Source organism: Salmo salar, chromosome 07 (genome assembly GCF_965601325.2).
Source record: "Salmo salar chromosome 07, fSalSal1, whole genome shotgun sequence".
Lineage (NCBI taxonomy): Eukaryota > Metazoa > Chordata > Actinopteri > Salmoniformes > Salmonidae > Salmo > Salmo salar.
Window position 1 is genome coordinate 8620066 of NC_138297.1, and position 27138 is coordinate 8647203.

The 27138-nt window shown below is 43.6% G+C and overlaps 1 protein-coding gene across 7 annotated transcripts in view; it reads right to left on the reverse strand.

Moving 5' to 3' along the window:
* elavl2 (ELAV like RNA binding protein 2) overlaps positions 1 to 27138 on the reverse strand; it is a 60931-nt gene that overhangs the window by 20107 nt on the left and 13686 nt on the right. For 3 of the 7 annotated variants that reach the window (XM_014206452.3, XM_014206447.3, XM_014206448.3), the window contains exons 2-3: positions 17339 to 17429; positions 5668 to 5911 (exon numbers count right to left, since the gene is read on the reverse strand). The exons of 1 other annotated variant lie outside the window; for it this stretch is intronic. In XM_014206452.3, coding sequence (XP_014061927.1) covers positions 5668 to 5911; positions 17339 to 17410 — 316 coding nt within the window. In that variant the 5' untranslated portion in view covers positions 17411 to 17429. Of the gene's footprint in view, positions 1 to 5667; positions 5912 to 17338; positions 17430 to 27138 lie in introns of those variants that run through there. 3 more of the 7 variants (XM_014206449.3, XM_082977346.1, XM_045721469.2) reach the window with 2 other exon arrangements.

A 27138-nucleotide genomic window follows, 5' to 3' on the forward strand; every position in this document is an offset into this window, starting at 1 on the left:
GCCTGCAGCCCTGCACGTCCCTCCCCCTCCCAGCCTGCAGCCCTGCACGTCCCTCCCCCTCCCAGCCTGCAGCCCTGTACGTCCCTCCCCCTCCCAGCCTGCAGCCCTGTACGTCCCTCCCCCTCCCAGCCTGCAGCCCTGTACGTCCCTCCCCCTCCCAGCCTGCAGCCCTGTACGTCCCTCCCCCTCCCAGCCTGCAGCCCTGTACGTCCCTCCCCCTCCCAGCCTGCAGCCCTGTACGTCCCTCCCCCTCCCAGCCTGCAGCCCTGTACGTCCCTCCCCCTCCCAGCCTGCAGCCCTGTACGTCCCTCCCCCTCCCAGCCTGCAGCCCTGTACGTCCCTCCCCCTCCCAGCCTGCAGCCCTGTACGTCCCTCCCCCTCCCAGCCTGCAGCCCTGTACGTCCCTCCCCCTCCCAGCCTGCAGCCCTGTACGTCCCTCCCCCTCCCAGCCTGCAGCCCTGTACGTCCCTCCCCCTCCCAGCCTGCAGCCCTGTACGTCCCTCCCCCTCCCAGCCTGCAGCCCTGTACGTCCCTCCCCCTCCCAGCCTGCAGCCCTGTACGTCCCTCCCCCTCCCAGCCTGCAGCCCTGTACGTCCCTCCCCCTCCCAGCCTGCAGCCCTGTACGTCCCTCCCCCTCCCAGCCTGCAGCCCTGTACGTCCCTCCCCCTCCTAGCCTGCAGCCCTGTACGTCCCTCCCCCTCCTAGCCTGCAGCCCTGTACGTCCCTCCCCCTCCTAGCCTGCAGCCCTGTACGTCCCTCCCCCTCCTAGCCTGCAGCCCTGTACGTCCCTCCCCCTCCTAGCCTGCAGCCCGGTACGTCCCTCCCCCTCCTAGCCTGCAGCCCGGTACGTCCCTCCCCCTCCTAGCCTGCAGCCCGGTACGTCCCTCCCCCTCCTAGCCTGCAGCCCGGTACGTCCCTCCCCCTCCTAGCCTGCAGCCCGGTACGTCCCTCCCCCTCCTAGCCTGCAGCCCGGTACGTCCCTCCCCCTCCTAGCCTGCAGCCCGGTACGTCCCTCCCCCTCCTAGCCTGCAGCCCGGTACCCTGGATATCTACAATAGAGAACATCCAATGTCTTTCAATAACAATGGATTCAACCACAGGATATTCTAAAACATGAATCCACATGCCAACTGGCAGCATTAGAAACAGTTAAGGCTAGGCTCAGAATCTTGGCCCATCTTGACAAAAGGTCGTGAAGTCACCAATTGCCGGAAGATTCCTCTGCTTCGAAGTGAGTCATCTGACACAGACGAGCGCCGAGGTTCAACGTGTTCCCCTCTATCATTTATTTCCAAAATCTACAATAGATTGACACCCACTCCTTATGTGCACACTGTCAATTCAATTTCCTCCACCCACTCCTTTTAGTCTGCAATTCGACTGGTGGTCAAGTTCACAAGCAACTTCAAAATATATGAATAAATATAGATATAAATTAAGATATGGAAACCTAATATGAGATTAGATTGAAATCTTGGGGGGGGGGGGGGGGGCATTTTCATAATCCCTTGGTAGCACGCACAAATTACCCCTTAAACTAAATTCAAACGTACACATGTAATGCTTCAATGTGGGATGCAGATTCAACAAAGGGTGGCTTTCTACAGGCCTCTCTTCAAAACAGTCTGCCATTTTACATGCTATAATAAAAAAATACAAGATTGGGAGATTCACTCCCATTCTGGCTCAATGTGGGCCATCACCGTGAGTCATTGCTTGCACGGGTTCCACGGCTGCTATAGAGAACAGCTGATAAACTTAAATTCACCTTGCATCTCCGGGAGCGCTATAGCCAGGAGAAAACAGTGAGCCTTTGAAATGAGCTGGTGAGATGACACTTCCATTTGAGCCTGAAGGGCAAACGAATCCTGACTGGATTCAGCTATGTTTAGAAAACGACACATCTTCCTATGGATAATCCCTTTGTTCTGATTAGGCAGATGTTTGAGGAGCCCCATACTCTTAATTGGCTCCCCAGACATTACAGGCAATCCAGGGGGGGGTCCACATTTAAAAACAGGGAGATTGCACTAGAGCACATACAGGTTAATCTCTCAGGATGTCTGGTGATTACGCAACATCTGACGTAGCTAGCACGAGAGACACTTCCTGTTGTTCACACTCGTCTGAAGATAAACATATTTTTAAATCCATACCCAACTCACTTGCCAACAGCTAAAAGCTTACTAAAGCAGGCAATCACACTTAGTCCAAACCATCATAACAGTCCTTAGACACATTATTTAAACAGTTGTCAGATTAACAATTCAGACGTATTCCAGACAATTTCCAGTAATAATCTTGTCTGTCAAAAGTAACAACACTCAAGGCTGATCTATTTGTTTAGAAGACTATCAAGAGAATAAAAGGCTCCAATGTAAATATCGCAACTTAGACTGTTCAATCCTAGTCCATTATTAGGGCCGGGACAATGCCAGTATTGCAAAAATGTTTCATGGCAAAAATGCTGCTGTATGTAAATATTGTGTGATTATAGCTTGGATGACAATGTTTCCAACATTAGGGCCGTTTTCCTAAAGAAGTTAAAACCACTTCGTGTTTTATTTCCTTGCCACAACAAGAACGAGTATTGCGACGCTAGTATCGTCCTGACCCCTACCCATTATGCATTCATACAGTTTCCATACGCATCTCTCATGGGAGAAGAGGCCTAATCCAGACGTCATCCCATGTGACAGTCTAAATATATTATAGCCAGTTTACATGCAAATACATCACTTTTAAAAAAAAAAATGGAACAAGCAGAATATGGCACAAAGCACAGTAATTTCACAGGTTGTTAGCCTCGCTGCGTATTGTGTATAATTATGGCGAGTGGCTTTATTTCCCAGAGAGAATGGGTATCCCTCATTAGAGACAGAGCACAGTGTAGTACTGGGCATGCAGGGACATGGATGCATTTAGCTCAAAACACTGAGAGCATTATATTTTTAGACTTGGACACACCATTACGAACGAGGTGGAGTTACTGAGAAGCACGCACAGGAGCCTACCAGGAGACTCTTTCTTTTGAAAGCTGCTCAGCTATACGTAAGCATGGTAAAATATTCAACACCATTCATATTTTAGAAGGGAGAGGGTTGTTGGTTTACAGGTAGGCCTATTTAACGAAGACGGGATACACCGGGAATAGATCAATATCATTGACAATCACCTACAGCTCTATTTCAATGTGACTAGTATTACTAGAGAAGTTGTGTAATTATTAACACAGCAGGTGCCTTATTCATAACGATTGACACGGGATTCCTTTTTCCAAACTACCCCATATAAAGAAACTTTTTATTTTTTTATTTTTTTTACTTCTCTCATTCAATTGATTCATGACGGAAAGCTGGAGATTTGAGATGAGTTATTAGGAAGTGAACTTGCCATTTCCAAAAAGTTTAGCTCAGTTGGGGAATTCTGGGATTTTTATTGTCATTTAATTAAACTGATGGATTTAGAGATGTTCACCTTCTATTCATTGGCATAAAACATGCCTATAAACATAAGAACAAATTTGTTATGCTGAGCGCGAACTTGAATGTTGTAAAAACTCTGCAACTTCCAGCGCTCATTTACTGTGAACATGGAGGCTGTACCAGTTTTAAGTTAGTAGCCTGTTTGGCCACTGTTAAAACTATGGCTATTTTAATAATGTAGGCCTACCATCAAAAACAATGGAGAAAAAGCATTCCATAACATTTTACCAGCTGTTCTATCAGTCAGCATACAGTAGCAGGCATTGAATATGTACATTACATGAGACTTGCAGGGCTTAAAATTAACCTGTTTATCCACTTGTCCTTTAGACACGGTGACTGAATGTTTGATGCAAGAAACCACTTTACAAAACAATTCATAAAATTATTACAGAAAAGACGAATTATGCCACCCTCTTCCTATTGGCTAATTCAATCCCATTAAAATACAACACCCCTATAAGACAAAAAGAGAAAAAAAGCTTGCTTTTCAAAGACGTATAGAAATGTACACATTTTGTGCTCTTGTAGGAAGCAATAGCACCGCAATTCCTGACTATAAAATATCTATAACTGGGATAATAACTAGCAAAGAATATGAACAAAAATGTGCACACGTGGCTACAGTACATGCAGCTCTCGCTTTGATCTCAAAACAAGCTGCATCTACTCACGACCGCTCATGCTGTAAACACAGTCCAGTTCAAAAGGGACTGACAGATCCATATGACAATTATGTATTTGCATATAGATGTGTTATGCCTACAACCAAAATCTCTTGCGTAGTTTGTTTTGGTATGTTGCATTGAAAGTGGCTAATATTGTGTTGATTTGGTCAATTGCCACATTAAAAAGGGAAACGATAATGATAAGAGGGAAAAACTCTAGAAAGTTGAAATCTCATGTTTCTTTCAGTGGGCTGATATTTCTTCTGCACAGCAGTCTTCTGGAACATTGCTTACGAGTACAAAAACACATTGAGTCAATTCAAATGGTTTCACTTGCTATGGGTGGGGTGGGGGATTGTTATGACCTTCAGAGTCTACCAATGGGATAAGGCACCGCACTACACTGAGGCACAGTAAATGTTTCAGGGTCAAATGCAAATGAAAACGGATACAATTCTCACTACAGCTACAGACGCACTACCAAGTCCCTGTGTGTGAGAGTACTAACCAGCAGAGAGAGGTCTAGGTAACCTTGATACACTGAGCAGTTATAATCCAACAGCATCATCTACCCCAGGGGTCTCAAACTCTTCCCATGGAAGGTCTAGTGTTTGCTGGTTTTTACCTTCAATTAAGACCTAGACAACCAGGTGAGGGGAGTTCCTAACTAACCATTGACCTCAATTCAATCGATCAAGTACAAGGGAGAAACGAAAACAGGCAGACACTCTGCCCTCAGTGGAATGAGTTTGACACGTGATCTACATAGTCATGTCCGAGATGTCATGTCAATGTGTGCTTATGCCTTTTGCTTGAGCTCTGCAGCATTTCCCCTTCCTTCACACAGCCACTGATTCTAAAATGGTGACATTAAGATTTCCACCTAGAAAAGCCATTCAACAAATACAGGTGTATTACAGTGAAAATATCACCTCAGGTAAAATTTCTGGACAAAATCCTGTAAAAATGTTAGCCTAGGAAGTAGTCCTTTTCCATTAAAAGGAAAACAAATGTTTCATGTCCAGATACCCAAAAGGTTGCCCTCTTTTGGCATGATGGATGACAGGAGCAAGCTTTTTTAAAGAACAAGTTAAACCAGTGATGTTTAACAATTTAAAAATCAGTCCTTTCTAGAGTAAGTCAATCTGGTTTGCTGCTGGGTAAGTTTCATAATGGCTTTCACTTAGAGATGCCATCTAATTATACCATTTTGTTCAGAGACTTATCGCCTCACTAAATATAATCTTTAAAAGCAAGATCCATGCTTTAATTGGGGATAAAAAGCACAACGTTCCATAATTCATGACACTGGAGAATAAAATGGCATCAAGTTAGCGAGGGGGGGGAAAAAAATGGATGCAAGAGAGGCAAATGCCCATGACATCATCCACCCATAAACCACCACATGGCTGTGGTCTCAACTGATATACCCCTCCCAAAAAATAAACATTTACAACTTTAAAAGAAAACAACAAAACAGCTCTTAACAATTCAGTGGCATCTGCATACCTTACCTGTTATTTTGTCTCGAACTAATTTACAGGACTCAATTTCCCCGATGCTCCCAAACAAACTCTTGAGCTCTTCTTGGGTCATGTTCTGAGGCAGGTAGTTTACTATCAAGTTAGTTTTACTGTCCTCCATGCTCCCCGACTCTACCGGAGAGGAGCAGTTGTTTGAGATTGTTGAGGGACCGTTGCTCGTGTTGTTGCAAGTGGGCCCATTGGACAGCTGTGTTTCCATGGCTGCAATTACCTGCTAAAGAGACAGAAAAGTCCACATGCTAACAGACCGGATACAAATACCATTTCAAAAACATTAATTACTTCTACAAACATTCAAAGTTATCATATCTTTTATTTGAAAAGACACGTTTTTTATTAATGAATTTGGAAATAAACTTGGAAAGCATTTAAAATTCTAAAATGCATTAACCCCAGTATTTGAAAACTGTAAAATACAATTTTGGTAAAGATTTTTTATTTATTTATTACAAATTATCTGTAAAATACTCAAATAAAAACACTTGTTTTGAGCTGTGTATATTTAAATGCGCACAGAAAAAAAGTATATTAAATACCAGATACTCAAATACACATGTATTTGAAGCCAGCTCATGTTAATAAAGCCAACAGCAAGCTGACATATTGGATCGCTAAAGGATGCTCTTCACATTGAGGATTGAATTCAAACTGAAGCCATTCTATGATGCCATATCACGCTTACAGCCTCTCACTTTTGGGAACTGTGTAAAGTTGGACTGAACTGTAAAAAAAAAAAAAAATACAATTACATGAACACCAATTAGTGTGAGGAGACCCATTATAATAGGCTAATGAACACTATGCTAGTCATCACAGAGTACTCAAGATTATGACTATTAGGCCTAAATAACTTAAACCTGAAAACACAGCCCTCCCAGATACGTGTGTTACAGGCATAGGCCATTGTATCCCCATTATATAATTCAGTGGCTGCAATGCCGGAATATGTGGAACTAAAGACAGATTTCTGCTCAGGATGTACAATAATTGTTATTTTTTTTTAAGTAGGGGAGTGGATCAGAAATGTGACCACCATTTGCCTTATGCAGCGCAACACATTTTCACATAGAGTTGATCTGGCTATTGATCATGGCCTGTGGAATGTTGTCCCACTCCTCAATGGCTGTGCAAAGTTGCTGGATATTGGTGGGAACGGGAAAACGCTGTCGTACACGTCGATCCAGAGCATCCCAAACATGCTCAATGGGTTACATTTTAGTTCACTGAAGAACAGGGACATTTTCGGCTTCCAGGAAGTGTGTACAGATCCTTGCGACATGGGGCCGTGCATTATGCTGAAACATGAGGTGATGGCGGCGGATAAATGTCACGACAATGGGCCTCCGGATCTCGTCACGGTACCTTTTTACGCAAAACATTGAGAAATAAGCTTTTTGTGCATCTGGGCTCTTATTTCAGCTCATGAAACCAACACTTTACATGTTGCGTTTATATTTGTTCTCACCACATTCACAAAAGTTTGGGGTCACTTAGAAATGTCCTTGTTTTTGAAAGAAAAGCACTTTGTCCATTAAAATAACATGAAATTGATCAGAAATACAGTGTACACATTGTTAATGTTGTAAATGACTATTGTAGCTGGAAACGGCAGATTCTTTTATGGAATATCTACGTAGGCGTACAGAGGCCCATTATCAGCAACCATCACTCCTGTTTTCCAATGGCACGTTGTGTTAGCTAATCCAAGTTTATCATTTTAAAAGGCTAATTGATCATTAGAAAACCCTTTTGCAATGACGTTAGCACAGCTGAAAACTGTTGTTCCTGATTAAAGAAGCTATAAAACTGGCCTTCTTTACACTAGTTGAGTATCTGGAGCATCAGCATTTGTGGGTTCAATAACAGGCTCAAAATGGCCAGAAACAAATAACTTTCTTCTGAAACTCGTCAGTCTATTCTTGTTCTGAGAAATGAAGGCTATTCCATGTGAGAAATTGCCAAGAAACTAAAGATCTCATACAACGCTATGTACTACTCCCTTCACAGAACAGCACAAACTGGCTCTAACCTGAGTAGAAAGAGAGGGAGGCCCCGGTGCACAACTGAGCAAGAGGACAAGTACATTAGAATGTCTAGTTTGAGAAACGGATGCCTCAAGTCCTCAACTAGCAGCTTCATTAAATAGTACCTGCAAAACACCAGTCTCAACGTCAACAGTGAAGAGGAAGCTCCGGGATGCTGGCCTCAGTTGTGCACCGGGGCCTCCCACTCAGGTTAGAGACAGTTTCCTCTGTTGTGAAGGGAGTAGTACACAGCGCTGTACAAGACCTTTAGTTTCTTTCAAAAAACAAGGACATTGCTAAGTGACCTCAAACTTTTGAACAGTAATAAAATATGATTGTTCGTTCAAAATCGCCACCAGGTTATTTCAGCTGTTCAGAAATATGAGGTAGACATAGGGTACATCATGTCGATCGAATTGGGTAAGGGTTCAGAAGAGTGTGAGAGCAAAGCAGTGAGACACTTGAATGTGTAAAATAACACGCGGAAAACATTATTTGGATCCTTAGTTCTGAGAAAGAAGCTTCCAGAGGGGCGAAAACTATTTGTACCCTCTGCCTAGGGCTTATATAAATTTCCCCTTCTTAGACTATAGCAGAAGTTAAATAAACTTTCAGGATGCTGCAGCAATGTGTTATTTCCCTTCGTGTTACAGGGATGGGACCTTACTAAAGAGCATGAAAAGTGCAATGTGTTACTGTAATCAAGTTATCAACTTCCTGGTTCCATAATTACAGTTTTAAGTTGGCCCTGGTCAAGACTTGTCAGAAAAAAATTAAAATAAATAGATCCTTTTAACTAACCCATCCTTCATATGGCATCTCAAATATGAGAGAGGTACTTTGACTTCCTTTGAATAAGTGCAAAGTTGAGACGTGTTAACCTGTTAGGGATAGGGGGCAGTATTTACACGGCTGGATAAAAAAACGTACCCGATTTAATCTGGTTATTACTACTGCCCAGAAACTAGAATATGCATATAATTATTGGCTTTGGATAGAAAACACCCTAAAGTTTCTAAAACGGTTTGAATGGTGTCTGAGTATAACAGAACTCATATGGCAGGCAAAAACCTGAGAAGATTCCAAACAGGAAGTACCCTCTCTGACCATTCCTTGGGCTTCTTGGCTCTGTTTATTCAACATTTAGGATCTTTGCTGTAAGGTGACACTTCCTACGGCTCCCATAGGCTCTCAGAACCCGGGAAAAAGCTGAATGATGTAATTCCAGCCGCTGGCTGAAAAACTTTAGCGCCTTGGTTAAGTGGTCTATCAGAGGACAATGGGCTGAGGCGCGTGCACGAGTCGACCCCATGTTTTTATTTTCGTTCGTCTTTGAACCTAAACACAGATTCCCGGTCGGAATATTATCGCTTTTTTTAACGAGGAAAATGGCATAAAAATTGATTTTAAACAGCGGTTGACATGCTTCGAAGTACGGTAATGGAATATTTAGAATTTTTTTGTCACGAAATGCGTCGTGCGCGTCACCCTTCTTTACCATTCGGATAGTGTCCTGAATGCACAAACAAAACAGAGGATATTTGAACATAACTATGGATTATTTTGAACCAAACCAACATTTGTTATTGAAGTAGAAGTCCTGGGAGTGCATTCTGACGAAGACAGCAAAGGTAATAACATTTTTCTTATAGTAAATCTGACTTTGGTCAGGGCTAAACTTGGTGGGTGTCTAAGTAGCTAGCCCTGTGATGCCGGGCTATCTACTTAGAATATTGCAAAATGTGCTTTCACCGAAAAGCTATTTAAAAAAAAAAGAAAAAAAAAAGAAAAAAAAAAATACGGACATAGCGAGTGCATAGAGGAGTTCTGTATCTATAATTCTTAAAATAATTATGTTTTTTGTGAACGTTTATCGTGAGTCATTTAGTAAATTCATCGGAAGTTTGCGGGGGGTATGCTAGTTCTGAACGTCACATGCTAATGTAAAAAAGCTGGTTTTTGATATAAATATGAACTTGATTGAACAAAACATGCATGTATTGTATAACATAATGTCCTAAGATTGTCATCTGATGAAGATCAACGGTTAGTGCTGCATTTAGCTGTGGTTTGGGTTTATGTGATATGCTAGCTTGAAAAATGGGTGTCTGATTATTTCTGGCTGGGTACTCTGCTAACATAATCTAATGTTTTGCTTTCGTTGTAAAGCCTTTATGAAATCTGACAGTGTGGTTAGATTAACGAGAGTCTTGTCTTTAAAATGGTGTAAAATAGTCATATGTTTGAGAAATTGAAGTAATAGCATTTCTAAGGTATTTGAATAACGCACCACAGGATTCCACTGGCTGTTATGTAGGTCTGGCCCTAGATAAGTTAAGGGAAACCACAGTCCCGTGTGGCTCAGTTGGTAGAGAATGGAGTTTGCAAAGCCAAGGTTGTGGGTTCGATTCCCACGGGGGACCAGTACGGAGAGAAAAAAAAAAAAAAAAAAGGTATGCATTCACTACTGTAAGTCTCTCTGGATAAGAGCGTCTGCTAAATGACTAAACCGTAAAACCAAAATGGTTACTGCAGGCTGCGGTCCTTTCCTCTTAAAGGCCAATGAGAAGAGAAACTCTTCATTGTAATGTCAAGCAGATATCAAGCTGGCAGAAATCACAATCTGCACTGCTGTAGGGTTGCACAATAGGCTGTTTGCAACTAATTGCAATTTTTTTTAACCAAATATTGCCATTGAGATTTTCAAAAAAACTTTAGGTGAACTGTTAGAATCATAGTAATAAAACAATTATATGATTGGAATAGTGTTTCCCAGGGGACAGTAGTGACATTTGAATACTCAGACAAAATCTTCACATTCCTGTCCGATTCAGAACATGCGGTAGCATAAATATGCAGATGTAGGTATACCACCACTGTATTAGAGCTAAAGTTTCTTAACCAGAATTGCATATGTGCAACTTGCTAAGAGTAACTAGCGTTTTGCAGATAGCAATTTGGAAGCGAACAGTAATCTACCGGAGAACTGGCACCTGTGCCTGCCTGATTGAGTGACAGTGACAGGGGGATGTGTGTCATCCGCATTTTGCCCAACCTCTGAATCAGAGGTGCCGAGGGGCTGCCATTCTACATTGGCAGTAGAATGGCCTTACTGAAAAGCTCAGTGACTTTCAATGTCGCACCGTCATAGGATTCCACCTTCCCAACAAGTCAGTGTCAAGTTTTTGCCCTGCGAGAGCTGCCCGGTCTACCGTAAGTGAGGTTACGTCTAGGACAGGGCTGCCCAAACCTCTTCCTGGAGATCTACTGTTCTGTAGGTTCAGTCCAACTCTAATTTAGCATATCTGATTCAGCTAGTTAAGGTCTTGTTGAGCAGCTAATTAGTAGAATCAAGTGTGTTAAATTAGGATCGGACTGAACCCACAGGACAGTAGATCTCCAGGAAGAGGGTTGGGGAGCCCTGGTCTAGGAGCCACACAAGCTCTCAGATTGGGACCGCAGAGTGCTGAAGCACGTAAAAATATAGTCTGTCCTTGGTTGCAACACCCACTACCAAGTCCCAAACTGCCTCTGGAAGCAAAATCAGCACAAGGACTGTTCGTCGGGAGCTTAATGAAATGGGTTTCCATGGCCAAGCAGCCGCACACAAGCTTAAGATCACCATGCACAATGCCAAGCATTGGCTGGAGTGGTGTAAAGCTCGCCGCCATTGGACTCTGGAGCAGTGGAAATGCGTTCTCTGGAGTGATGAATCACGCTGCACCATCTAACACTGACAGACAAATCTGGGTTTGGCGGATGCCAGGAGAACACTACCTGCCCCAATACATAGTGCCAACTGTAAAGTTTGGTGGAGGAGGAATAATGGTCTGGGGTTGTTTTTCATAGTTCGGGCTACGCCCCTTAGTTCCAGTGAAGGGAAATCCTAACGACAGCATAAAAAGACATGCCTGATGATTCTGTGCTTCCAACTTTGTGGCAACAGTTAGGGAAGGCCTTTTCCTGTTTCAGCATGACAAAACAAGGTCCATACAGACATTTAAATTACCTAAAATTATTTTACCTTTAACTAGGCAAGTCAGTAAGACCAAATTCTTATTTACAATGACGGCCTACCGGGGAACAGTGGGTTAACTGCCTTGTTCAGGGGCAGAATGACAAATTTTAACCTTGTCAGCTCGGGGATTCGTTTACTGGCCAACACTCTAACCACTACGCTACTTGCCGCCCCAAAAGTGACATACTAGATGGTTTGTCGAGATCGGTGTGGATGAACTTGACTGGGCTGCAGAGCCCTGACCTCAACCCCGTCGAACACCATTGGGATGAATTGGAAAGCCGACTGCGAGCCATGCCTAATCTCCCAACATCAGTGCCCGACCTCACTAATGCTTGTAGGTAAATGGAAGCAAGTCCCCGCAGCAGTATTCCAACATCTAGTGGATAGCCTACTCAGAAGAAGAGTGGAGGCTGTTATTGCAGCAAAGGGGGGGGAGTAACTCCATATTAATGCCCATGATTTTGGAATGAGATGTTCAACGAGCAGGTGTCCACATACTTTTGGTCATGTAGAGATGGATATATAGATACACGCACAACAAGAATAAATGCAACATGTAAAGTGTTGGTCCCATGAGCTGAAAGATACCATAAAGGTTCCATACGCACGAAATGCTTATTTCTCTCAAATGTTGTGCATAAATGTGTTTGCATCCTTGTTAGTGAGCATTTCTCCTTTGCCAAGATAATCCATCCACCTGACAGGTGTGGCATATCAAGAAGCTGATTAAACAGCATGATCATTACACAGGTGCACCCGGTGATGGGGACAAAGGGTCACTAAAATGTGCAGTTGTCTCACAACACAATGCCACAGATGTCTCAAGTTGAGGGAGTGTACAATTAGCATGCAGACTGCAGAAATGTCCACCAGAGCTGTTGGATGACTATATTTAATGTTCATGTCTCTACCAAAAACTGCCTCCAATGTGGTTGAGGATTTGGCAGTACATCCAACTAGACTCACAACCGCGTGTAACCAAGCCAGCCCAGGACTTCCACATCTGGCTTCACCTGTGGGATCGTCTGATTGGCTGGGCCTGGCTCCCCAGTGGGTGGGTCTATGGCACCCATACCCAGTTGTGAAATCCATAGATTAGTGCCTAAGGAAAGTTCAATTGACCAATTTATGTATATGAACTGTAACTTTAAATTGTTGCATTTATATTTTTTGTCTAGTATGTATGCATAAACACTATTCAGACCCCTTGACTTTTAACATTTTTAGGTTACAGCCTTATTTTAAACAGATTAAATAGTTTCCCCCTCAATCTACACACAATAACAACACAGGTTAAGAATTTTTTGCAAATATATATATATATATTTTTTTTAAATGAAATACTCAGTACTTTGTTGAAGCACCTTTGGCAGCCTCGAGTCTTATTGGGTATGACGCTACAAGCTTGGCACACCTGTATTTGGGGAGTTTCTCCCATTCTTCTCTGCAGATCTTCTCAAGCTCTGTCAGTTGGATGAGGAGCATCGCTGCACAGCTATGTTTCAGGTCTCAAGAGATGTTTGGTCGGGTTCAAGTCCGGCCTCTGGCTGGGCCACCCAAGGACATTCAGTGACTACCCACTCCTGTGTTGTCTTGGCTGGGTGCGTAGGGTCATTGTGAACCTTCACCCGTCTGAGGTCCAGAGCACCCTGGAGCAGGTTTTCAAAGAACTCGCTGTACTTCGCTCCGTTCATCTTTCACTCGATCCTGACAAGTCTTCCAGTCCTGGCAGCTGAAAAACATCCCCACAGCATGCTGCCACCATGCTTCATGGTAGGGATGGTATTGGCCAGGTGATGTGCGGTGTCTGGTTTCTTCCAGACGTGACGCTTGGCATTCAGGCCAATGACTTCCAACTTGGTTTCATCAGACCAGAGAATCTTGTTTCTCATGGTCTGACAGTCCTTTAGGGCTCCCGAGTGGCGCAGCGGCCTAAGGCACTAGATCTCAGGGCTAGAGGCGTCACTACAGACACCCTGGTTTGAATCCAGGCCATCACAACCGGCCGTGATTGGGAGTCCCATAGGGTGGCGCACAATTGGCCCAGCGTCGTCCAGGTTTGGCCAGAGGAGGCTGTCATTGTTCTTAACTGACTAGCCCAGTATATATTAAAAAAGTGTTTTATTAAGGTGCCTTTTGGCAAACTCCAAGCGGGCCGTCATGTGCTGTTTACTGAGGAGTGGCTTCCGTCTGGTCACTACCATAAAGGCTTAATTGGTAGAGTGTTGCAGAGATGGTTCTCCTTCTGGAAGGTTCTCCCATCTCCACAGAGGAACTGTCAGAGTGACTATAATTTATTGGTCACACCCTGACCAAGGCCCTACTTCCCTGATTGCGCAGTTTGGCCGAGCGGCCAGCTCTAGGAATAGTCTTGGTGGTTCCAAAATCCCATTTAAGAATGGAAGCCACTGTGTTCTTGGGGACCATCAAATGCTGCAGACATTTTTTTGTACCCTTCCCCAGATCTGTACCTCGACACAATCATGTCTGAGCTCTACGGACAATTCCTTCAACCTCATGGCTTGGTTATTGCGCTAACATACACTGTCAACTGTGGGACCTTCCAAATCATGTCCAAACAATTGAATTTACCACAGGTGGACTCCAAGTTGTAGAATCATCAAGGATGATCAATGAAAACAGGATGCACCGGAGCTCAATTTCAAGTCTCATAGCAAACGGTATGAATACTTAAATATAAAAGGTTTATTTTTCATTAAAAAAAATGTACAAAAACTTTAAACCCGTTTTCGCTTTGTCATTATAGGGTAGTGTGTGTGGATTGAACGGGAAAAAAATATTTCATCCATTTTAGAATAAGGTTGTAATGTAAGAATGCACACACATTTGAAGTCGGAAGGTTACATACACTTAGGTTGGAGTCATGAACCAACCTCGTTTTTCAACCACTCCACAAATTTCTTGTTAACAAACTATAGTTTTGGCAAGTCAGTTAGGACATCTACTTTGTGCAAATCACAAGAGCTTTAGAAGCTTCTGATAGGCTAATCATTTGAGTCAATTGGAGGTGTACCTGTGGATGTATTTCAAGGCATAACTTCAAACAGTGCCTCTTTGCTTGACATGGGGAAATCAAATGAAAAATAAGCCAAGACCTCAGAAAATTATTGTAGACCACAAGTCTGGTTCATCCTTGGGAGAAATGTCCAAACACCTGAAGGTACCACGTTGATCTGTACAAACAATAGTATGCAAGTATAAACACCATGGGACCACACAGCTGTCATACTGCTCAGGAAGGAGACGCGTTCTGTCTCCTAGAGACGAACATACCTTGGTGTGAAAAGTGCAAATCAATCTAGAACAACAGCAAAGGACCTTGTGAAGATGCTGTAGAGAAAAAAAAGGTACAAAACTATCCACAGTAAAACAAGTCCTATAAAATCGACAACCTGAAGTTGAACTGCTCCAAAACCACCATAAAAAAGCCAGACTACGGTTTGCAACTGCACATGGGGACAAAGATCGTACTTTTTGGAGAAATGTCCTCTGGTCAGGGCTTTGTGATGGCCACTCCAATACCTTGACTTTGTTGTCCTTAAGCCATTTTGCCACACACTTTGGAAGTATGCTTGGGGTCATTGTCCATTTGCGACCAAGCTTTAACTTCCTGACTGATATCTTGAGATGTTGCTTCAATATATCCACATCATTTTCCTGCCTCATGATGCCATCTATTTTGTGAAGTGCACCAGTCCCTTCTGCAGCAAAGCACCTCACAACATGATGCTGCAACCCCACAACATGATGCTGCAACCCCCGTGCTTCACGGTTGGGATGGTGATCTTCAGCTTGCAAGCCTCCCCCTTTTTCCACAAAACGGTTCTATTGTTTCATCAGACCAGAGGACATTTCTCTAAAAAGCTCGATCTTTGTCCCCACGTGCAGTTGCAAACGTAGTCTGGATTTTTTTTAATGGCGGTTTTGGAGCAGTGGCTTCTTCCTTGCCGAGCGGCTTTTCAGATTATGGCGATATAGGACTCGTTTTACTGTGGATACAGAAACTTTTGTACCCGTTTCCTCCGGCATCTTCACAAGGTCCTTTACTGTTGTTCTGGGATTGATTTGCACTTTTCGCACCAAGGTATGTTCATCTTTAGGAGACAGAACGCGTCTCCTTCCTGAGCGGTATGAAGGCTGCGTGGTCCCATGGTGTTTATACCTGCGTACTATTGTTTGTACAGATGAACGTGGTACCTTCAGGCGTTTGGAAATTGCTCCCAATTTCTTTTGATTTCCCCATGATGTCAAGGAAAGAGGCACTGAGTTTGAAGGTAGGCCTTGAAATACCTCCACAGGTACACCTCCAATTGACTCAAATTATGTCAATTAGCTTACTAGAAGCTTCTAAAGCCATGACATCATTTTCTGGAATTTTTCCAAGCGGTTTAAAGGCACAGTCAACTTAGTGTATGTAAACTTCTGACCCACTGGAATTGTGATACAGTGAAATAATCGGTCTAAACAATTGTTGGAAAAATTACATGTGTCATGCACAAAGTAGATGTCCTAACTGACTTGCCAAAACTATAGTTTGTTAACCAGAAATTTGTGGAGTGGCTGAAAATTGAGTTAATGACTCCAACCTAAGTGTATGTAAACTTTCCACTTCAACTGTATGTGTACACCAAAAGATGGTTAATTTAAACCGTTTTCTGATAGAAATGGGGCATTATTTGAAAAAATTGGAAGGGTGGCAATATTTTTGGCCACTGTATATATAGCAATGATTGGGGGGGGGAAATGTAATTATAATTTTTTAACAAAAGGGGCATACCACAATATTATTTTGGCCAAAATATCGCTACTTTGACTCCAAGGATGGATTTGTTTTTGCGAGGTTGCGTTAGCCAACACTAGTTGGCAGTAACTGCGCCAAAACTGCTATTTTTCATCCAATAGCTTGTTCTCCAACTCCTTTGTAAGTAGTGAGCCAACATTTTCTCAGCACTTATTTCCATGACTCATCAAAAGCACATTTTCTCAAATCTCACGTCTCTCTGCAGCAGACCTAGTGAGCAATATGTTTGGAACGTTACATCGCAATACATATAGAACTGCAAAATATATCCTATCGGCACCTAAGTATCGTGATGTCCCTGGCAATCCCCAGCCCTAACGGACCGTTAAATTCAGTAGGTCATCTCCATCATTCAAGTCAGTGTTGTGAATACAAATAGTTGCTAGACTACAACCATGAGAATACTGGCACTACAAAAACAAAAAGTACTACAGGATAGGATGTCATACTTCTCCTACAAAAACTACATCTCCCTACAAGTATTTCAAATGCTATACTACTTTAAGTGCATACATTTAGACAGTCATTATCAAAGTGACAGTTTTAGACCATACCAAAATGGACAGACTACTACAAGTTTCTCGTAACCAAAATGGAATAGCACCGTAAATTAGCCTAATATTGAACACAAAAGACAGTTCTGGCAAAATTGGTGAGAGCTAGTCAGTCATTGGTATGGCCTGAGACGATGAGCATTTAAAAAAATTAATAAATAAAAAATAAATAAATAAAAAAATCGGCCAAATGAATTAAAGAAGAAGAAGTGCCACCAACCCCAGTCCAAGGCTCTGCCGCCCACGAACCACTTCTAAGCAGAGAAGCCACGTCGCACAGTCTGACTGCCATGTTAGTTTGGAGTTGCCGTCTGCAAATATGGGGACACAAAAAGTACGGTATGTTAGATTCAACGGCACAAAAGCAAGCCAGTGGGGGGGAGAGAAATCACTTAATTGTTGGGAGAGGGGAGGTCATAATAAGTAAGTCATCTTTAGGAAGGAGCAGAAATGAGACGGAGGAAATATCTGTATGGAGTTAAGAGTCAAGAAAAATCAGGCCACGCAAACAGGAACAACAAGCATGAGTAATGATAATTAGTTGAATGGATGGGATGCGTCAGAGTAAAATCCATAGAGATGCACAGTACAGCTTACATCTGAAGCTCACCAGATATAGAGCCACCGCTTTAATTATGATGACACATTCACTAACCGATGATCAAGTAGCTCACAAAGCACTAAAATCCCCCCAATCTGATGTCATTCAAATTACATTGTGTCTCATGTGATCAAGCAAAATCAGGCTACAGTCAGGTCTTTGTAACCATAAACCAGGTTATAACCACAACAAGTCAGGTATAGCCAAGCCTACTACATCAAATCACTAATAATCAAAGTGGATACATTTCCCCACAGTCGAAATCTGAGGAAGGTCCAGTCCAACAAAGCACGACAGATCTCCCTCTGGAGACTATGGTATTTAAAAAAAAATATATATATATATATATATATATATATATATATATATATATATATATACTATATATATATATATATACACACACACACACAAAAAACATCAATGTAGTCAGAAAATGGAAACATCACCTAGTTTAAAAAAAAGAAACCATCTTTAACTGCCATAACTGTAACCAGAAGACAAAGTTAAGCATGACGGGAAAAAGGAAACCTCTCAAAAGCAGTGGAAGTGTTAAAAAAAAATAAAAACAATTTAAATAAATAAAATCACTGACCAAAAATAGATGCAACAATTTCAAAGACCGTTACATTTCATACAATGAAAAATCAGTCCAAAATAAATTCATTAGGCCCCAATCTATGGATGTCACATGACTGGGAATACAGATATGCAACTGTTGGTCACAGATACCTTAAAAAAAAAAGGTAGGGGTGTGGATCAGAAAACCAGCCAGTATCTGGTGTGACCATTTTCCTCATGCAGCACGACATCTCCTTCGCATAGAGTTGATCAGGCTGTTGATTGTGGCCTGTGGAATGTTGTCCCACTCCTCAATGGCTGTGCGAAGTTGCTGGATATTGGAGGGAACTGGAACACGCTGTCGTACACGCCGATCCAGAGCATCCCAAATATGCTCAATGGGTGTATGAGTATGCAAGCCACGGAAGAACTGACATTTTCAGCTTCCAGGAATGTTGTACAGAGCAGTGTGACATTGGGCCGTGCTTCACCATGCTGAAACATGAGGTGATGGCTGCAGATGAATGGCACGACAGATTTCAGGATCTCATCAAGGCATCTCTGCGCATTCCAATTGCCATCGGTAAAATGCAATTGTGTTCGTCGTCTAGCTTATGCCTGCCGATACCATAACCCCACCATGGGGCATTTTTTCCCACAACGTTATCAGCAAACTGCTCGCCCACACAATGCCATACACGTGCTATGCGATTGTGAGGCCGGTTGGAGGCACTGCCAAATTCTCTAAAACGACATTGAAGGCAGCTTATGGTAGAGAAATTAACATTCAACAGGACATTCTTGTAGTCAGCATGCCAATTGCGCGCTCCCTCAAAACTTTATACTTCTGCGGCATTGCGTTGTGACAAAACTGCAAATTTTTAGTGGCCTTTTATTGTCCCCAGCACAAGGTCCCCCTGTTTATTGATGATGCCGTTTAAGCAGATTCTTGATATGTCAAAGCTGTCAGGTGGGTGGATTATCTTGGTAGCGATAAACAAATGTCACATTTTTGGGGGGAGAAATAAGCTTCTTGTTTGTCTGGAACATTTCTGGGATCTTTTATTTCAGCTCATGAAACATGGGACCAACACTTTACATGTTGCATTTAAATTTTTGCTCAATGTACATGTATCAAGTGCTACTCAGTTTAGTGCAAACACGCAATCAGCAAACATTGGCTCTTATCGTGAAGTCACAACCTTTGCGACTGCTCATAACACCAGCGCAGAAACACCGTCAAAATCTTAATATGTTACAGTCATGTCTAAGCCTTGATAACCAGCACGTTCTAATTTACCATTACATGTTACTATTCCAAACAAACATCAAAATTGATAAGTCAATTAATGTATGCATTTCTGTACACAAGACTAGGCCTATTTGTTGCATTTTAAAATCAATATTTTATTGGTAGGAACAGACTGAGCTCTTGATGTCACAACTGCAAAATGGTTCGATACTCAGGGTACGACAGTTTAATACACACACGAGAATCTGCAGCCCACTCAAATACATGCACAAAAGTGCAATCCAGAAGCAATGTTGCCACTGGCAACAGACTGACATTGAACTATGAAAAGACAACTTGCTTTGAATTGTTTGAAACAAATACGCTTTAATCAATGGTTTACCGTCTCCCCATGAATTCCAATATCACGTATGTTTACTTAGCCTAACAAAGCTGAAAAGATTAACACCTTCAGTTTTACCCATGACTCTTAGCACTGTACATCATAACCCACATGATGTACCTTAACACATCTCGATTGAAACTAACCTTGCTGTATTTACCTATTGGCTACAGTGTTCGAGGAAGGATTACAAATGATTGAATTTTGATGAGACAAGCCAAGCTAGCGTGCCTTCTTGTTACATAACTTTTTAACCCGTTGTTCGACTATAGTTAAGTTGTTAGACGGCAGCATTTCTAATTAATATTTAAGAGTATCACAATGCATGTTTCCCCTAGATTTATGTTTCAGGCAGTCATAAAAAGCCCCAAAGCCAGCAACCAGGAGAGTCAACTTAAAACCAACAGAGTAAGCCAAACTTTTACAGTGAGGCAACATCAACAGGCTTTAGGTAGTAATGTCCCTCTACCAAGGTCAACGCTGTAACTAAACTAGGGCTCTACAGCTGACCACACAGAATTACACAGCTCTTTACAACAGTAGTGGCAGTCACAAGGACACCATAATGAGATCAGTTAGGCTGAACATGGCGGGACTAGAATTACTTCCAACATGGTGTGTACTCTGGCTTTTTTGCTCTTAGTAATGCTTGAACAGCCCTTCATCTGACTGGTGTGGCTTTTATCATTAATGACAGCCCTTCAGATGAACCTCAAAACAATGGATTCAATTCATCTCCAGACCAAATATCAATGTAGGGCCTACACTTCACCTCAAGGTTAATAATCCATTGAGTTTGGTTAGAATAAAAAAAATTAAAAAACATTCATTTTTTTAATGGTTGCTGACTGTCAGAACTGGCTGGTTTACTGAAAACTGAACATACACACAATGGCCAAAAGTATGTGGGGCATCCCATCGAACGGCTCATTCCAAAATCATGGGTATAAATATGGAGTTGGTCCCCCCTTTGCTGCTATAACGGCCCCTGAAGAGTGGAGAAGGCTTTGCACTAGATTCTGAAACATTGCTGCAGGGACTTGCTTCCATTCATGAGGTCGGGCACTGACGTTGGGCGATTAGGCCTAGCCTGCAGTGGGCGGTCCAATTCATCCCAAAGATGTTCGTTGAGGTTGCGGTCAAGGTTCTGTGCAGGCCAGTCACATTCTTCCACACCAAAAATCGACAAAACATTTCTGTACAGACCTCGCTTTGTGCACGGGGGCAATGTCGTTTCGAATGTCATTGTATGCTGTAGCGTTAAAGTTTCCCTTCACTGGAACTTATGGGTTCAGCTCAAACCATTATTCATCCGCCACCAAACTTTACAGTTGCCACTATGCATTGGGGCATGTAGTGTTCTCCTTGCGTCCGCCAAACGCAGATTCCACTGTTCCAAAGTCCAATGGCAGCAAGCTTCACACCACTCCAGTCAACGTTTTGCATTGCGCACGGTGATCTTAGTCTTGTATGCGGCTGCTCAGCCATGGAAACCCATTGCATGAAGCTCCCAACAAACATTTATTGTGCTGACGTTGTGTCCAGACGCAGTTTGGAACTCTGGTAGTGAGTGTTCCAACCGAGGACAGAATTGTTACGCGCTACACACTTCAGCACTCGGCGGTCCCATTCTGTGAGCTTGTGTGGCCTACCACTTTGCGGCTGAGCAGTTGTTGCTCCTAGACGTTTCCACTTCACAATAACAGCACTTATGGTTGACCGCGACGGCTCTAGCAGGGGTAGAAATTTGACAAACTGCCTTGTTGGAAAAGTGTCATCCCTATGATGCTGCCACATTGAAAGTCACTGAGCTCTTCAGTGAGGCCATTCTACTGCCAATGTTTATCTTCGGAGAGTGCATGGCTGTGTGCTCGATTTTATACACCTGTCAGCAACAGGTGCGGCCGAAATAGCCAAATCCACTAATTTGAAACTTCACAAGAGCGCCATCTGTCATCTCCTAGGTTGACAGAAAACCGCCTTCACTCTTGCTCTAGCCTCTGCAGAGTCCAACAACAAATAGGTACACCCTCTAACGAGACACTTCTTTTGGACCTTAAGGCGACATCTTAACTCCTCCACATTTACTAGATTGGAGTTTCTCTTCTGCACTGTTCAACCAATGTTTGTTTTTTTTCCTCTTCCCCTTTTCGTCAAGATTAGTATATTAGGGAGCTCTAGTGTCAAGGTGTTTATTTTACACCCGCTACGTTAGGTTACCCTTGCTATGACCTAATAAACTATAGACATATGGCACAGGAGATTGGTGTCACCTTAATTGGGGAGGACGGGCTCATGGTAATGGCTGGAGCGGAATGGTATCAAATACATCCACCAATTTCCATGTGTTTGATAACATTCCATTTACTCCTTTCCAGCCATTATTATGAGCCATCCTCCCCTCAGCAGCCTCCACTGAAATCTGGCTGATTTGTTAAGAAACCTACACATTGTGTTACCTTGCTGTTACCCTTCATACACCACCATTTTAGAATAAATCCCATCAATAAATCCAAAAATACATTCAACTGAGAATACCAAGAAAATCAGGTTGTAAAGTTAACAGGCCCCGTATTCACAGCAATCTAGGATCAGATTAGCCTTTTAGATCATAAGAACCTGACCCTAGATCAGCACTACTGTGAAACACTGAATACAGGACCCTGATATGAAAATAATTCAACAGGTGAAAGGTAAAACCCCATAATGCTTTCAAACCGGTCAACCTTATACAGGTCAGTGCAGATAAGGAGAACAAGGGAATCAAGCCCATTTACATATCAACTTACTCTCCCCTAATAGAATGTTAACATTACTTCACAACAAATACAAAACATATATATTTTTTTTATTTACAAAAAAATAACACCAAATATCCTAGTCTCTCCAAATTGGGCCAAAACAGACAACGGCGCCACCATACACCCAAATGTTGATGGAAGAAATACTTGCTTTGTCACCTCCCATTCTTAGTGTCACCTTTAATTAGAAGTACAAAGTATAAACATTGGCCATTGTCCCACTGGAGAAACTGCTACAAGGCACAAATATTTCATTAGATAAACACTTAGAAAATGGAACTTGGCAAGGCTCTGCCTCAAATCTGTCCCAGTACAGGCTTTGTGCATGTGCAGCCAACCAGCAGCCTCATCCTGGCATTTGAGCATGGTGCATCTTGTCCCCCTGGAGGCCTTGCTGAGCAGTTATTTAAAAATAAATAAAAAGCCGCAGTTTATTTCATTTATTATTATTTTTATTAAACCAGTGTGCTAGGCTAAACCCATCCACCTCTGTTTTACCTCACTGAGCAGGCTCCCTTTTTAAAGACTCATTAAAATGCAGCATGCTTAGTTACCGGCCCTCTCACAGGAGGGGGAAAATACACCTGGCAGCAACGAAGAGCCCCCACACCTGGCAGCAACGAAGAGCCCCCACGCCTGGCAGCAACGAAAAGCCCCCACGCCTGGCAGCAACGAAGAGCCCCCACGCCTGGCAGCAACGAAGAGCCCCCACGCCTGGCAGCAACGAAGAGCCCCCACGCCTGGCAGCAACGAAGAGCCACCACGCCTGGCAGCAACGAAGAGCCCCCACGCCTGGCAGCAACGAAGAGCCCCCACGCCTGGCAGCAACGAAGAGCCCCCACGCCTGGCAGCAACGAAGAGCCCCCACGCCTGGCAGCAACGAAGAGCCCCCACGCCTGGCAGCAACGAAGAGCCCCCACGCCTGGCAGCAACGAAGAGCCCCCACACCTGGCAGCAACGAAGAGCCCCCACACCTGGCAGCAACGAAGAGCCCCCACACCTGGCAGCAACGAAGAGCCCCCACACCTGGCAGCAACGAAGAGCCCCCACACCTGGCAGCAACGAAGAGCCCCCACACCTGGCAGCAACGAAGAGCCCCCACACCTGGCAGCAACGAAGAGCCCCCACACCTGGCAGCAACGAAGAGCCCCCACACCTGGCAGCAACGAAGAGCCACCAAGCCTGGCAGCAACGAAGAGCCACCAAGCCTGGCAGCAACGAAGAGCCCCCACACCTGGCAGCAACGAAGAGCCCCCACACCTGGCAGCAACGAAGAGCCCCCACGCCTGGCAGCAACGAAGAGCCCCCACGCCTGGCAGCAACGAAAAGCCCCCACACCTGGCAGCAACGAAAAGCCCCCACACCTGGCAGCAACGAAAAGCCCCCACACCTGGCAGCAACGAAAAGCCCCCACACCTGGCAGCAACGAAGAGCCCCCACACCTGGCAGCAACGAAGAGCCCCCACGCCTGGCAGCAACGAAGAGCCCCCACACCTGGCAGCAACGAAGAGCCCCCACGCCTGGCAGCAACGAAGAGCCCCCACGCCTGGCAGCAACGAAGAGCCCCCACGCCTGGCAGCAACGAAGAGCCCCCACGCCTGGCAGCAACGAAAAGCCCCCACGCCTGGCAGCAACGAAAAGCCCCCACGCCTGGCAGCAACGAAAAGCCCCCACACCTGGCAGCAACGAAAAGCCCCCACACCTGGCAGCAACGAAAAGCCCCCACACCTGGCAGCAACGAAAAGCCCCCACACCTGGCAGCAACGAAAAGCCCCCACACCTGGCAGCAACGAAAAGCCCCCACACCTGGCAGCAACGAAAAGCCCCCACACCTGGCAGCAACGAAAAGCCCCCACACCTGGCAGCAACGAAAAGCCCCCACACCTGGCAGCAACGAAAAGCCCCCACACCTGGCAGCAACGAAAAGCCACCACACCTGGCAGAGAAAGCTTAATTTAGGGAGTAAATGTGTCCGTTTAAATAAGGTGAAAATACGTTTACTTCTGACACCCTTAATAGTCAATATTTCATGACCAGCTGCCTTTAGAACCTTAAAAAGATCCTAAACATACTGGCTCGGTCATATTTTTCATACAAAGTTAGTGTTGCACTACTGATGCTGAAATCTAGCTCCAGGTTACACATTGTTTCAGTTAGTTGGATTAAGTACCTGGTCTTGAGGGGGGTGCAGGTTGTCTCATTGATTAGTGTCCAGGCTAATTAATAGGGTTCAGAAGACACTGTGCAGGGGTGTTTGAATGTGGGAAAGACATTCTACTGAATGAATCATGCCAGTTAATCAATTGAGACAGTGGGACAATGGCGTCCTGTGGATGCTGCAATCCCTCTGAACTCTCGATTTGCTCCAACTGGAGTACACCGCTTTTCTCGAGAACATTACAGGTAAAGTTATCCAATGCCATTTCTATCCCTTACTAAAATACACTGAACAAAATGCTAAATTGCAAAGACTTTACTGAGTTACAGTTCATAGAAGGAAATCAGTCAATTGAAATACATTCCTTAATCTCCTATGGATGTCACATGACCAATCTGGTGTGACCATTTGCCACATACAGCGCAACACATCTCCTTTGCATAGAGTTGATCAGGCTGTTGATTGTGGAACGTTGTCTCACTCTTCAATGGCTGTGCGAAGTTGATGATATTGGCAGGAATTGGAACACATTGATCCGGAGCATCCCAAACATGTGCAAATGGGTAACATATTTGGTGCGTCTGCAGGGCACAGAAGAACTGGGTCATTTTCAGCTTCCAGGAATTATGTACAGATTCTTGCGACATGGGGCCGAGCATCATCATGCTGAAACATGAGGTGATGGCGGTGGATGAATGGCACGACAATGGGCATCAGGATATTGTCAGGGTCTCTGTGCATTGAAATTGCCATTGATAAAATGCAAATGTGTACCATAACCCCAGCATTGGGCAATCTGTTCACAACATTGACATCAGCAAACCGCTCTCTCACACGACACCATACACGTGGTTTGCCAAATTCTCTAAAACAATGTCAGAGGTGGCTTATGGTAGAGAAATGAACATTAAATTCTCTGGCAACATTCCCACAGTCAATATGCCACTTGTACGCTCCCTCAAAACTGGAGACATCTGTAGCATTGTGTTGTGTGACAAAACTGCACATTTTAGAGTGGCCTTTTGTCCCCAGCCCAAGGTCCACTTTCGCAATGACTGTTTAAAAATCAGCTTCTTGATATGCCACACCTGTCAACTGGATGGATAATCTTGGCAAAGGAGAAATGCTCACTAACAGGGATGTAAACAACATTTGAGAGAAATTATAAAATTGTGCGTATGGAACATTTCTGGGATCTTTTATTTCAGATCATGAAAACATGGGACCAACTCTTTACATGTTGAGTTTATATTTTTGTTCAGTACACAAAACGAGTCTAGGTGGCGATTCAGCTTTCATTTTTCCTAAGAATAGACTCATTGTGCACGTGATGTATTTTGAAACATTTATGACGAAGAATTCTACCACCGCAGAACTACAAAGAAACTGCTAGTAACATAAGAGAAGACAATCAAAAATAGGTGGCAAGATGTATTATAGCCTGTGATTCAGTGCAATCAAAGCATTTACAGAAATCACATTAGTTCCAACAAATACTACAGGATAAGTTCAATAATAAAACTGCATTTAAAACCTGTGTTTTCATTAGCGCCGGCCTTTACCTAGTCACACGATTATTTCCCCCCCCCACTTCATATTAACTTAACTACTTTTCATTTAAAAGTTTAAAATTAGATAGTCCGTCGAGCCCTCTCAAGCTAGAATGAGCGATATGCATCTTCTAGCGATCTGTTGATAGGATAGGCGCCTGTCGAAGCAAGCGACGACAGGGAAACGGAGTTTGTCCTGTCTCCTGGTACAATGTGTGGGTGGTTGGTTGCAGTCAAATTTCTTTACACGGGGGGGGGGGGGGGGCATGACGCGCGCAAATTTGCACATCCCATGTAATGCAAGTGGTACCGATGAGTCTAAATCCACTTAGCCTAAATAGTTTTGACATTTTATTTTGCACGTTTCATACAGCCAGCCACCAAGTTGTGGCGCAGTTTATTTTTATGTCCTCAGCTTTGATTGACAAGTGAACAGCAAGTGTTGACTCATTTTTTAAAAGGTGTCCGATTGAATAGTCTCACCCTACATCCCTTTCGCCATTCAAATCCTGCAATGTGGATGGATATTTAATATTATAAACTGGGTGGTTCGAGCCTCGAATGCTGATTGGCTGACAGTCTTAAGCTCCTTAAATTTGCATATGCTACTGGTAGGCCTAGACTTCTTGGGGATTACCTGCAAAAAATAAATAAAAATGAAAACATTTGAAGATGGCGAATCATCACTGCAGGAACAATAGGTAGTGGAGAGCCT